Consider the following 14,672-nt stretch of genomic DNA (forward strand, 5'->3'; position numbering starts at 1 on the left):
TCTGGCCTTCCCGAAGCAGTGGAGCCCGCCATTGCCCATTCCAAGGCGGCAGCTCCTCACACACCGCTGTGGTTGCCGCTGGTTCTGCCCTGGGTCTCCATCCCGCCAGCTCTGCCTCAGTCCCCAGGTCCCCCTCCAGCACACGGACCTGGAAACCCCATCCCTCCCCCTCCTCCGCCCCTGCTCTGCCGTCCCCCTGGTCGGGTGCTTGGGAACGTCTGGAAGCAGTTCCTTAGAGAGGAGGTTCTGTCATGAGTCCGGGCCCTGCGTTTCTCCCTCTCACCACCACAGGTCGCCATCTCCCGTCCTCCCGGACTCCATTCCCCAAACTCCACACACCTGTCACTTATTACACCCTCAGCTGTTCCTCATTGTCATGGACTATTTATACACCACACTCCCACCACTCTGCCTGGCTGAATTGTAATTGTAGTTATTTGTTGTGTGTAAGTTGATGCAAGCACGTTGGTTGCCGAATTTGTATCCCTCACCTGATCCTGTTTTGTTTATCCGTTCTGATCTGTTTTTTGTTTCTTTTTGTCTGCCTTTGTTCAATAAATCTCATTTCACCTGCATTTGGACCCAGACCCTGTTTTTCTACGGTGCTCTCTTACCGCACCATGACACTTTAAGAGAAATAAACTGAGTAGCTCCATAAAATAAATGTATTAACTCTAAGTTGCATTTATTTAAAGTATAAGGTGGGGGGCGGGAGACTCTTTACCTCCTTTCATAAGAACTGATGAGAAAGGAACAATTTTCTGACTGAGATTGCTGAGCCTCTTCAAAGGGCTACCTGTCTTTCCCAGCATTCCCAGCATTCATGTGCTGCTTTGAATAGACGTTTCACTGTGGGAGTTCACAGTGGTAAACTTCCTGGGTCATTTCCTCTCAAAGCCCTGTGTCATTTCCTTTCGTCTGCTTTCAGGGTCTGGGATGTGTTTATGGTGAGCTTTTAACATCAGAGAATCTATGATTTGTATTACCGCCACACTCTTAAAAGCTCATGCATCCAAGTTTAATTCCTTTTTCCTTTCTGCTTCTAAAAGCACAGACTCGGGGGCTGAAGAAATGTACTGTACTTGGTTAACATTGCATTCTGTCCTGAACATTGACATGTAGATGTTTTTGGCTAAATAATGTAAGAGTGGGCAGCAAAAATACACCTTTAGAGTAAAAGCTCTCTTAGAACTGGCAAGTGTTTTATGAGAGACAAACTTACTATTTTATAGCATAACCTGTCCACAAAAATCATGGCAAATTACAGTATTTGTTACATTCTTACACCTAGATTTTCAGTTTGTTTTTAGTTTATTTGGTTGCAGATTTGGTACAAGAAGTGGCACTGTGTTGGTGGAAAAGGGATAAGAGAGACTTGTCCTAAATAAAGCAGGTTCATGATGACAGCGCTGACAGATTCACCAGTTACACCAAAGTCAAATTTGCCAAGCCAATTAGCTAGTAGGATGGTTACTCACCACAGGAAGTGGACTCGTCAGACATGTCTCCACAGTCATCATCTTGATCACAGCGCCACGCTTCTGGTACACAGCGACCATTACCACAGGTGAACTGACCAGCCCGACATGGCTGGGCTAAAGACAAAACGATAAGGGAAACAAGATAATCTGATTATTCATGGCATTTAGTGCATTTAGCAGTGGCCACCTGAGATATTAATCACAAAGAAAATAATATTTTATTCTGCTTCCATATAACGATTCTATTATTTGTTTGTTTGGCAATTTTGAGCAAGAAAAAAAAAAATGTTTAGGAAATGTTTAGAGAACAGATTGTTTCAACAGAATAATACAATTTGTACTTCTTGGAGAAACAAAACAAAAGTAGCCTAATTAAACAAACAAACAAACAAACAAACAAACAAACATTAACAGGAAGAAACTCCAATTAAAACATGTTTAGTTCTATAATTAAAATAAACAAACTGAGTAGTTTCTTAAAACAAATGTATACATTACTATAATTTAGGTTGTTACATTTATTGTTTAAAGTGTAAGGGGGAAAATACTCTTCACCTCCTTTCATAACAACTGATAACAAAGGAACAGAAGGGCTACTCTTTCTTTCTTGCATTCTTGTGCTGTTTCAAAACTAAAACAAAACAAAACAATTAACAGAACCATTAGCAGAACAACAACAAAAACAACAAAGGTTATTTTTAAACACACACACACAATTAAATGACCTTGCACCGTTTTTGATTCCTAATCCTACTGGCCATACTTTAAACACACCTATAAGAGGCAATCAATTTAAGTATAAGAGTAATTTCTTTAAGGTAGTTTAATCTCATGTGTGACTCCAGGAATTAGTCCCACCAAAAGGCAATCATTTAATTCCAAGCTTTCTGATCAAAATTGCACTGATACACCAGAGACTATTTTACAGCCAATTCAAGCAATTCTCTGCTTCAGATCATCTTGAATCATGAAATATTAAATCGCTTTAACGTCTGCTGTCAATTTCAGCTCCTCACTGATTCAGTATAATCACTTGTGTTCCACATAGCTTTGCTCTAACTGCTTCTGCCAAGTCAACAAAGGTCTGAGCCGTCTCCGGCTGGAGGGTCAGCTTTATCAGCGGGATGTCAGACTGTTGACAGCATTTATCATATCTGTTCCTTTCCTTCCATTGATCTTACAGCACTTAAAATAGTGAAAGTGTGTTAACTACTGGAAACAGGCCAGGTGTTACTCGATTTTGTAAAAAGAAGGTTGGGGAAAAGTGATTCTGACAATCCGTAGCAAGAAAGTTCACTTCATTGCACATACACATTTACGCATCTTAATTGCAAGCAGAAAAATAATCTGGCAAGAGTCACTAATATAGCTAGTAAAATCATTGGCAGACCACAGAGTAAGTTGGGTGAGGTTTACACCTCAAGATGTGTTGGGAAAGCGGAGTGTATATTAAAAGACCCAACTCATCCTCTGTGTGATCAGTTTGTTTTACGAGTCCGACTCTCTAACCAGTAGGCCACGACTTCCCCAAAAAGCTATGCGATTCAGTATGATGGTTTTTATGTGTTTTGTAGTATGTGTCTGTATGTGTATTTGGTTTTCGCTGGTGTGGTCAAAGACAAATTTCAACCATGGTTGACAATAAAGTTGTATTGTATTGTATTGTATATGATGTTAATTATTAAATATTAATAATTAAGTCATATTAATGCTCGTTTTAAGATTCTACAGTTATGTGACTCAATGACAGGAAGACAAAGAAAAAATATTAAAATCCTTCATATAGGATTAATACGTTTTATGAGTTTTATAATATGTGACCCCGATGTATTACTGGCACATATTGGTGGATGGATTTGTTTAATATGTATGAGGGAGTCGAGCTCTACCTGAGCATGTTTTATTAGACTCATCTTCGTTATCTCCACAGTCATTGGCTCCATCACAAAGCCACCTTTTGGGTATGCAACGATTATTGGGACACTTGAACTGGTCAACCGGGCAACTGTGGTTAGCTGAAAGGAACAACAGAAACAAAAAATTCAAAGCATGTCAAACAGGAAATGTTTAGTTTAAAAAAAATACATACTGTATCTAAGAATGTTACAAAGCATTTTCAAGCTTGACATATATTTCGGTTGTTTTATTTATTTTTTTTACATGATTTGTTATACTGCTGACAGCCCGCTCTACATATAAGTGAGTTCATATGCATAATACTCTACTTTTGTTTTGACACAGCAGTTTTCATTGTGCTATTCATCTATTCTCTTGAGCTAGCTTCACATTTATCTCAAAAATATGTGTTTGCCCTCAGGCTTTTGAGTTTATTTAAAGTAGCGCCTGTGTTTTCCTCTACTATTTGCTCCATTTAATAATAGAACCTGCTATTACTCATAACCCTGGATACTCAACGCGTCACCAACAGACAATGAGTAACAGATGAAATGAAAAACCAGATTCGAGTGGGATCAGGCAGTAAAGTTTCAGCCGTATTAAACTATAAGACATCCCAGCAGAGCAGAAAATTGATTTTGCAATTCTGATAATTCTGGCAGAACATCACGTTAAAGTATTTCTCATAGTGAAAAATGACTCAGCCCCCAACATTTGAACATGGTGCTTATCTTATCGATTAGCTCATGAGATGATTGTGCGGTGGAATGCAGTGCGTGGGAGAACAATTTGATACTGGCGTTCTTCCCATTTGATTTTTTTTTTTTTCCCTGAGATGTCAATTAGCAACTTGTTAATTATCTACAAATGATATGCAAACAGTCTGCTTGTTCAGATTTACATTTATGTAGATGCTTTTATCCAGTGCAAGTCAAGCTACGGTATACATTTTATCAGCATATATATTTACTTATTATACAGCTGTCTGGAACTATTGCTTTTGGCTGGTCATTTGGGGCATTGTGAATTTGAAAATTTTGCATAATGATCACTAAACTGTATACTGGACCACTGCATATACTAAAGAATAATAATAAAAAAAAAAAACTTAGTTTAAAATAACATTGTAATATTATTGCAGTGTTCATCTTGTTACCAGGTCGGTAAAAAATGGATGACATCTGTGATACCTGAACAGAATAGAAATGTTATATTGAGTGATACATCACAGACATATATGACACTATGCGCATGCTAAATGACACAGCTTAAGGCCACAGAGGTTTGATGGTTCAGTAAAGCAGACACAACAGGGATTATACATCGCTGTCAGAAAGAAAGAAAACAAGGTACATACAGCATATGTGGGCCTCCTCATCACTGCCATCTAAACAGTCATCATCTCCATCACAAATCCAATTGACTCGTATGCAGCGCCAGTTCCTGCACTGAAACTCATCATTTTTGCACCGCTGGGGCTCCTCTTGACCTGCAGAGTCTTCAGGAGAAGAAAAACTGAATTGTAGAAAAAGAACTTCAAGGAAAATAGTCAGTCACAGTGTAGGAGTGATGCGGAGTCTGAGTTTAATACTACAAATAAAGCAACAGATTGCTTTTTGAATTTATACTATTATACTCAAGCTACTTTTTCAAATAAATCAAGTGTGTTACTTCTCTCTTTATTATAGCATTGCAACATGACAAAAACTATTTAAAGCAGTATATACTTCGATTCTGTCCTTTGTCTTTATTTGAGTAACTGATGACTGATGACGATGACTGAGGACTAGGAGTGAACCAAACCAAAACAAAACAAAACAAAACAATAAACAACAAAAAACAAACAAAATAAAAGTTAGAAATGTATAATTTAAAAATCGTTTCAAATAGTTTAAATTAGTTTTCAAAATCCTAAAAAAAAGAAACAAAACCATTTAAAACTATTTTACTTATGTTTAAAAGCAAAGATAAAAGAAAAGAAAAGAAAAGAAAAGAAAAGAAAAGAAAAGAAAAGAAAAGAAATGTAGCTTTTAAATTACATTTTAAAAAGAGCACTTTATAAAATACATTTTGATGACCAATGGCTGCCAGCAAAGGCACAGGTTATTGGACTTTTCGCCCAAAAGGTACTAACATATTGAGCTTTTCCATTATTCTTTTTTTTTTTTTTTTCATTTTTTGAACATTAAACTATATTTAAAATATTAGTTAAATAAATACTTTTAAATATGACAATTAGATTTTTTGTCAATTTGAGAAATTTACTTACAATTGTACATGATCATGATTGAATACACTGGTAAATGATTACTTTATTTTATTTTTTTAAGTTATACTCCTAGTCCTTTTCAGACTTCTTGTCCTGTGTTTTTTTTTTTAAGGGAATGGTATTTAAAGCAGCCTACCAGAGCATGTGATATTGTTCTTGTCCAGGTGCTGGTTGTCGGCACACGCGCACACCCGGCCTCCCGGGATGGCCAAACAGAGGGTACCGCAACCACCGTAATTCACCCAGCAGGCATTGTCACCTAAAAAACAAACATAGGCCTAAACAACAGATATCTACAAATCTTCTTTCCCACCGGCAGGACGGCTGTTTATGTGTTCATCCTTTTATGGCTTTTAGCAACGTCTCTCCTTGAAGCACAGAACATAAAGTTATTCTTCACTGCCCACTCAGAACCAATTTCCTGCTCTTCTGAGATGCCGGTGGTACACAGGGGCATTATTTTTAATCACACGTCAAGTAAATTATGGGAAACACTGGAGAAGAGAGCCATTTGACACTCTTTTTCTTTCACAGATATAATTCGTTGTGTGGGCAATGACACCTACGATGGGGGAGGAGAGGAGAAAAACACAGTTTTGTGAGAAAACTGTCACTTATTAAGTTGAGGCATGGGGACAATAATAAGGTTTCATTTAGAGAGGGGTTGAAAGGCATTGCCTGAACCAATGAGATAAAAACTGTTTTGTAATGGCCAATCTGTGGTACTCCAGGGAGCGGAAACACAATTAATCTTTCTCCTGACAAGCGCTTTGAAGAAATTCCTCTTCTGCTGAGAACGTAGACTGTCAAAAAGCCCGCATTTTCGGGCCAGGAAATTCATACATGACATAACGGCAGTTCCCCACCTTCTCCTCTCAGAAGTCTTGGTGTTACGAACGCTGTTACAAAGTTCGATCTCAAGAGGAGAATATTTAAAACATGATATGAGTCTGCTGGTCCCAACTGCCTACATCGTCATTCTCAAAAAAGTGAGTCTCTCTGACAAGCAGCGTACTGTCTGCTCTCCTAAAACTGCGCCACCCTTAGGTAAGTAAGAGATGAAACATGTGGGAGCCGAACACATGGCTGCGTTCTCTGTGCCGCTCGTCTGCATGTGCAAGGGCCCCGCTGAGCAGTGTCCCTCCCTCTGCGTGTTGTGACTGGCAGTTATGAGGGAGGATGACAGTAATCATCCCTCCTTGCCTCAGACATCCACACAGAGTTAAACATTCTAAACAGAGCTTTAGTCCCCACTTCAGTGGATTAAACCCACCCACTCAACAGTACGGCTCCTGCTCTGCAGTTGGGTCTATGCTAATCAAAGCTAAAGCCATGAACATTTGTAATAGCTGCACTGTTTAAAAATGTCGTTTATTATGAATTTTCTGAAAGAATGCACTACTGCATGTAATATGTGATACATTTTTCCACCAGATTTTTTTCTGTCTATTTAATTCATGCATATTGCAATTTGGTAAAATTAACCATTATGTACCAAAGTCCAATGCTGAGCATCATTCAGGAGTGAATTGAAAAGCATGCAAAAAGTTTGGGTTTGGTAAGATTTTTTACTGTTTTCGAAAGTAGTATCTTATGATCAGCAAGGCTGCATTTATTTGGAATATAAACTGAACAAAATTATAAACGCAACACTTTTGTTTTTGCCCCCATTTTTCATGAGATGAACTCAAAGATCTAAGACTTTTTCTATGTACACACACACATGCACATTTAGAGTGGCCTTTTATTGTGGCCAGCCTAAGGCACACCTGTGCAATAATCATGCTGTCTAATCAGCATCTTGATATGCCACACCTGTGAGGTGGATGGATTATCTCGGCAAAGGAGAAGTGCTCACTAACACAGATTTAGACAGATTTGTGAACAATATTTGAGAGAAATAGGCCTTTTGTGTACATAGAAAAAGACTCAGATCGTTCAGCTCATGAAAAATGGGGGCAAAAACAAAAGTGTTGCGTTTATAATTTTGTTCAGTGTATATATAGCATTTTTTTTTTATTTGCCTGTTCTTTTACTAATTTCTTTTATTTTATATTTATTCATTTATTATTTTGTAAAAATGTTAAAGTATTCACGGTCACATTTTTATCCAATAAATGCATTCCTGCTGTATTAAAAAAGCAGGTCCTACTCTTTAAAAAGAAGGGGGAAAAAACAACTTCCTAAGCCCAAGCTATGGAATGGTAGTGTGCATTAATAAACCAACGTTCTTTTTGCCATGGTAGAAGAACAATTAATTTTCCAGAATGGTGTAATTTACTCCAAAGTCTTCAAAATAGAAGCAACCATTATTAATTAGTTCACAAGATGGAGACAATAAACAGAAGTCATCTACTCTGCCTACAATCAAAATTAGATTCATAGACTCAAAATCCTCTGTGTTGCGGCTAATTCAATTTACATTGCAACTTACCTTTATGAATTAAAAGGGAAAAAGATCAATTCCAACCATTATTCATCAAAATATTGAAAAAAAGATTAAAAATGTGTCATCTTGTAACTTTTCTTTAGTTAAAGTGACTTTACCCAGCTGGCTTTGTGCATCATATACTTGAAGCCCGAACAGAGGGGGCCGTTCACTCCTCAGCAGAGAGACTTCACCAGAGACCAAATCCAGCTGGAAGATGGAGGCGTTCATGTACTCCGTCCAAAAGATGGAATTTTGGTACTGTGCAATCCCAAACGGGTGATTGAGTTCCCTGCCACTGTACACAACCTACAGTGAATTGCAAAAAAAACACATTACCATGCACTGTTCTGACAACTGTGTGAGAGGATAAACCCTTTTTTGTCTCTTTAACATCTAATTTTTTTCTCCTACACAGCAATAGGATGAAAAGTTTAAAAAGTGATGTTAACGATGTACCAATGCTTCAAGTATATGCCAGCAAACTCTCAAAATGCACTCTCATTTTTCGTTCAATTATTTTCGACCAAATTATTTGAGCTATGCTGTCAACATATATTTTTTAGCTCTACATGTTTATTCTGTCAATGTTTGTCTCAATAATAGAGCTGTTTAGTCATGATGTCAATCCATAAACCTATTCAGAAAGCTAATTTTCCATGGGTTCCCTCAGGAATTTCTAATGGGTTTTTATAATAGTGGTTTTCGATCTGGAGTAAAATAAAGTTTGTGGTGAACTTTACTTGAAGATACTTTCCCATTCTGCAAGCCAGACCTCAAATGTCAATTTTTGAAATCACTGCCTGATTAAAAATGTGAGTTTACATGCTTGATTAATTGTTGAGTTGTGGTCCTTATTAGTCAGCATTATCATTGGAGTTGTAGCCCATATTAACAACTTATTAGAAACAAAATTCACATTTGAGGTAGGACTGTGGATAATTTATATGTTGCAGAACAAGAACAAGAAAAAAAGTATTTTCAAGTAAATTATAAGGGAACCCAGGTTAAATACTAATTCTCTTTCAGGTTTTAGGAAGCTCTGTCTCATTTGGTAACAATAATCCCATTTGATTTCTACGATTTAAGCTAAGAAATGGCAACATTTGAGCAATTTCACTCACCATTCTGCCAGTCCCATTGAGATAGATTCTCTCAATATGATCATAATAGGCATCACACCAGTACATGGTACTGGTTCCATGTTCCAGAGTGAGTCCATTGGGCCATAGCATGTTAGATGTGACAAATATTTTCCTGTTGGAACCGTCCATCCAGGCTTTCTCTATTCTACCAATGCTGTCGTTCACCTCATCCTCTTCCCAATCTGTCCAGTACATCCAACTGCAACCAAAACCAGAACCCAGTCAGTGTAGTCCATGAAAACAGCACTTGTATTTACTTTTGAAGCAGGCATGAATATCAGTCACATCTTACTCACTAAGACAGGAAGTGTACAGTTGAAGCAGATTAAAACAAATTGCCTCGACGTCTAAAAATGTACAAGCTTAACTGAACATAACAAAATATGCTTAAAAAAAGTCAGCAACTCGCACATAGGGGAAATTAAGCTCATCTAGAGATTATATATATATACACATTTATTTATTTTTTTAATTTTTTTTACACATTTCCTTTTTTATGTTAGGCATATAGACTTCTGTGCCAACATGAACTGTGACTCTCAATGGGTTAGTGATATTTGAAAAGTGATTGGGTCAACGTTCTGACATGATCCTTTCCCTAGTAAGTGTGCTTAAGGGATTTGTTGCCTCTGAGTACTACTCAACGCAAGCTCTTCTGTCTCATCAATGATAGAAGCCGTACTTCATGTGCACCACATAAAACAGGATTGGATAGAGGGCGAATCAAGCGCTCTCTGTCCCAGTGTGTTGGTTATGTGACCCCATGAATTATTCAGAAGGCAAACAGCCTGCTCCAAGTCTCATTCTGCACTGTTCAGAATGTAACAACAAGCAGGATCTAACCAAAATGCGCAAATATTACATGCCATTTTCCATGAGTAGAGCACAAAACAGGGCCTGAGGCTCTTAAAAAACCAAGTCTTGTTATTATTTTTTACTTTTTCAACTAATGTTCAGTGAAAGAGGTGTTTAACCTTCAAAAAATATTATATCTCTGTAACGAATCATCCACTGAAGGCGAGCGTAAGTGAGAACCCAAGTGCAGTTTATTTACAGTGATCCAGACATCCAAACAATAAACGAAGACTAGAGACACAGACTTGACTTGACTAGGCATGAACAGACTTGACGAGGCATAAACAGACTAGACTCACCGACAGCGGGTTACAACATCACTACACGACCCGAGACAATGGCAACAAGATGGCTACTTATAACAGACAAGGAGGGTCACATGACATTAACAAACCAATGGGAAACAAGACACATGACTAAAACAACCAATCAGAACATGACACATACACAAGGCAGAGATACATGAGGGCAAGGGAAGCATGACACTGACAGCATGAAACAATTACGACGTAAAAGACATGGAAAACATGAACATGAAACAAAACCCAAACACCAAACCCCACATTACAATCTAATATTTATGATATAACATAGTATAATTTTTAGGAGGTCAAACAAAAAAAACCCCGATATGACCAGTTTTATTTTCGGTTAAATAAAATATGAGATATTAATAAATATAATAAATAATAAATATAAAATAAAATAATAAATAATAAATACATATTATAATAAAATAATAAAGAAATATTAGATATTCTATAAATATCTAATATTTATAATATAACATAGTATAATTTTTAGGAGGTCAAACAAACAAAAAAACTATATGACCAGTTTTATTTTCGGTTCATTTTCTATGGGGATTTTATAAATGGTTAGTTTAGCGATGAACACTGAAGAAAAGAAGAAGAAGAAGAAAAACTTTTTTAATAGATTTATAAACAAGCATCGAATTAACAGACATTATATATACAGTTAAAAAAAAACACTAGGGTTGAAATTTAACCTAAATTAGTTGCTAACAAAATGATATAACTCATATTTCTCTGGAAACTTGTTTCATGATGCTTTCCTTAAAATTTGGATTTAAGCCACCTACATTTCATGCTAGATTAATTGTTTGTCAGAAGATAGTTTATCAAATAATATTCCAATACTTCTCCCAATCAATCAATCAATCAATCAATCAATCAATCAATCAATCAATCGTTCAATCAATCAATCGTGCATCTAATGCTGTACATAAATAAATAAATAAATAAATGTCACATATACACTACAGTTCCAATGTTTGAGGTTGGTAAAATTTAATGTTTTTGAAAGACTGCTCAACATGATGGCATTTACTTGATCAAAAATACAGTAAAACAACAATATTGTTGTTTATGTTATATTAAATTATGTTATATACTGTAACTTTTAATCAATTCAATGCCCTTTCTAGGTATTCATTTCTTTCACACAGAAATTACCGAACCCAAAGTTTTGAACGGTAGTGTTTGTGAAATAGTTAATGGCCAGAGAGTGAGAGGATGAAAGACAAAAATAAGTAGTAAATATAGGTGAGGATATGAGCATGAGAGAGAGACATTCCTTAAACTGGAGCATCAAGCTAGGACAACAAAGGAGTTTACAAAATCAGTTTTGATCAGAAAATCCCACAGTTTAGAAAATCTGCTCCTGGGAATGAATATAGGACAGCAATGAAGTGAGCACAGAGTAGAGATAAAAAAAAAATCAGAGATGTAAATCTTGAAAGTCCAAATGACAGAACACAAGACACTAAAAGAGAGAAAAGAGTTACTGAGGCAGGCATGTACATTCTTATCATGTTATCACAGGCTGCTTGTGGCATCAACAGAGAGATGTATACTGTATGGGTGGAAGAGATAAAGAAATCAGGACAGGTGGGTTTTATTTCAGGGGGAAGCCCATCCAGCAGCCCAGACAAAGATCAACAATCCACCTGCTCACCTGATAGATGGCCAACCCCTAATGATGGGGCCTAACCCCCTTTCTATAAATAAGCCCATAGAGGTGGGTCAAAACAACACAGCCACAATTATACTAGAGATTATTAAAATAAAGGTTAAATTGGCTGCAAGATATTCGAGCAAGACATTTTTACTGGATTGTTAATATTTACTATGCATGCAGTATATCAATATGTTTGGGTCAACAAATATCTTAAACAATGAACCAAATTTTACATTTATATTGATTATATTGATACATTTATTAATATCAATAATTGAATCATATTTTTTTCATTATAATTTATTACATTATTGTAAAAAAATTTTTTATATATCTGAATAATTATTACATTGTTAAAATATCAAATTGGATCAGTTATCTCACTGTTATCTCTTAACTTATAAATTTGATAAGTCTCAAATTTCTCACTCTGCAATTAAAAAGCTTGGAGTCGATAATATTTTTTTCATGTTTCTGAAAGACATCTCATGCTCATGATGGCTTCATTTATTTGATTGAAAATTGAACTAGAGATTAATAAAATAAATGCTGAATTGATTAAAAATATTTTCCATTCAGTTATATGATATTTAATAAAAATATTGTTTAAGTATAGTTAACACTAAATTTTATATTTACATTGAAGAATTTACATTGAAGAATTTTATATGTACATTGAAGCATGCATATTAGACTGGTCAAATTAAATCATAATATTTTTAATATAATGTTTTAATTAAAAAATAATTATATATTATTAAGCTATTCTAATAATATTGCATAATATTCTAATAATGATTAAATTGTTAAAATATCAAATGTAATAATCATACATCTGATAGGTTTCTCACTCTGGACTTGAAAAACAGCTACAAAAAGCTAGCTTTGCTTTGAAGCACAGTACATGAATCACTCTATTTTAGCCATCGTTCAAAGTTCATGCACTCTAAACGGCACCTGGTGTGCCTCTCATTTCCTGCCTGAGCGCTAGCTCCAGAAAACTTTAGCTTTCCACTCCCCACTCCCAGTGTCAAGCAGTCTGCATGACATCCTCTGAGCTGGCAGTTCAGCAGACGATGCTTTTAATGCAGATTTTAATCGCTTCCACATCACTGAAGTCATCCCAATGGGAATGACATGCGGTGGTGACTGGGAGATAAGTTGGCATTTTCACGTTTTACTCACGCAAATGTGCGCTATTTGCAAGTATCTGTTGACAAACTCACAAAAAAACAGTTTCTAGCTTCCTGTCATTGCCCCTTGCTTATTTTATTGCTAGCACTGCCATTCAAGATACATTAGCTTCATTAAATGCGAGAGAGAGAGAGAGTCACATAAATTGTACAAGCGTGAGGTCTGAGCAATGAATATAATTATGGCTCTGAGCTAATGAACCCATTGTGTCTGGAAATAATGAAACTATTCTGCAGTTGCTTTCCCTCTCTTCAAATGATTTGGTAATCAACACCACTTGTGTTCATTAAAGATGGTAAAAATCTATTCCAACATATATTAATTACTTAATGATAAGTGCACACTTTTAAATAAGCCATTTATTTACAGAGATTTAAAAATAAATTCATTCAAAAGTACTCAAAGCACCCTTAAGATACCATGTGGAATGCCCCAAAAGATCTGACGACCACCGACCAATCAGTATTTCGGTACTTGAGTACTTTTTAATCAGATAAAAAGAGAGTGAGCAGGTTGTCTGATTGGATATGAGAGGGCCGAGAGTGGTTGTTTCCTCATTGCAGTATCTCGCTTTATCAGCGTTGGCTGGCTGCACCTCCTCAGGATTCATGAGTTACTCTCACACCCAGGGAGGGTGATAATGAGATTGGCTCTGGGCCATCAAACTCACCTTTTTACTGGCCGTGCCATGTCAGCTTACTGGTACACACACACATTAACCAGTGCAGACGGAGATATGCGTGGATGGGCGCACGCATGCTTCACTACTCTATGTACAATTGCATTCGCCTCTGAAGCCATGCAGTGTAAACAAATGCTGGTAAATAAACTGGAATGAGGACTGTTCCTTCAGGCCATGTGGAAAGTGAGAAGAGCTCAGCATTTCATCACAGATTGCAAATGTTGATGTAAAGGAAGGTTACTCATGCTTTTCCAAGCATATTTCAACCAGATTTATTGGTAAAACTTTATTTTGCTACTTACTTTAGAAATTCTGTTGACTATAAGTAACTTTGCAACTATATATCAACCACCAGTTATTAGAGTATTAGTAAATTGCCTACTTAACATCTGCAAACACTTTATTTTGTTGGTGCCCCTACAGACATTCTACTGACTCTAAGAAACGTTGCAAATACATTTCAATTTATTCTACAAACCCCAAACCTAATCTACTAATACTCTTATTAGAGTTAGTTGACATGTGTTTGCAAAGTGACTTATAGTTAGTAGAATGTCTAAAGTGGACTGTCGAAATAAAGTGTAACTGATTTTTCAATAATACAAGGTATATGGCCATATCCACAAAACAGAACAAGCTTAGGGATGCCTTATATTTTGGCACCAAACTGGTTAAAGTCCCTCTACAATCACTAATTTTATCAATTAAAACTCACCTTTTTCATCCAAATTATATATTTTTT

At 36.3% G+C, this 14,672-nt stretch overlaps 1 protein-coding gene across 1 annotated transcript in view; it reads right to left on the minus strand.

Moving 5' to 3' along the window:
* LOC107660661 (low-density lipoprotein receptor-related protein 1B-like) overlaps positions 1 to 14,672 on the minus strand; it is a 249,544-nt gene that overhangs the window by 143,233 nt on the left and 91,639 nt on the right. Inside the window, exons 14-19 of the mRNA XM_016450048.1 lie at positions 9,199 to 9,418; positions 8,194 to 8,383; positions 5,783 to 5,905; positions 4,735 to 4,875; positions 3,371 to 3,496; positions 1,479 to 1,595 (exon numbers count right to left, since the gene is read on the minus strand). Coding sequence (XP_016305534.1) covers positions 1,479 to 1,595; positions 3,371 to 3,496; positions 4,735 to 4,875; positions 5,783 to 5,905; positions 8,194 to 8,383; positions 9,199 to 9,418 — 917 coding nt within the window. The remainder of the gene's footprint in view (positions 1 to 1,478; positions 1,596 to 3,370; positions 3,497 to 4,734; positions 4,876 to 5,782; positions 5,906 to 8,193; positions 8,384 to 9,198; positions 9,419 to 14,672) is intronic.

The sequence above is a fragment of the Sinocyclocheilus anshuiensis genome, unplaced genomic scaffold, assembly GCF_001515605.1.
Source record: "Sinocyclocheilus anshuiensis isolate Anshui unplaced genomic scaffold, SAMN03320099.WGS_v1.1 scaffold627, whole genome shotgun sequence".
Taxonomy (NCBI): domain Eukaryota; kingdom Metazoa; phylum Chordata; class Actinopteri; order Cypriniformes; family Cyprinidae; genus Sinocyclocheilus; species Sinocyclocheilus anshuiensis.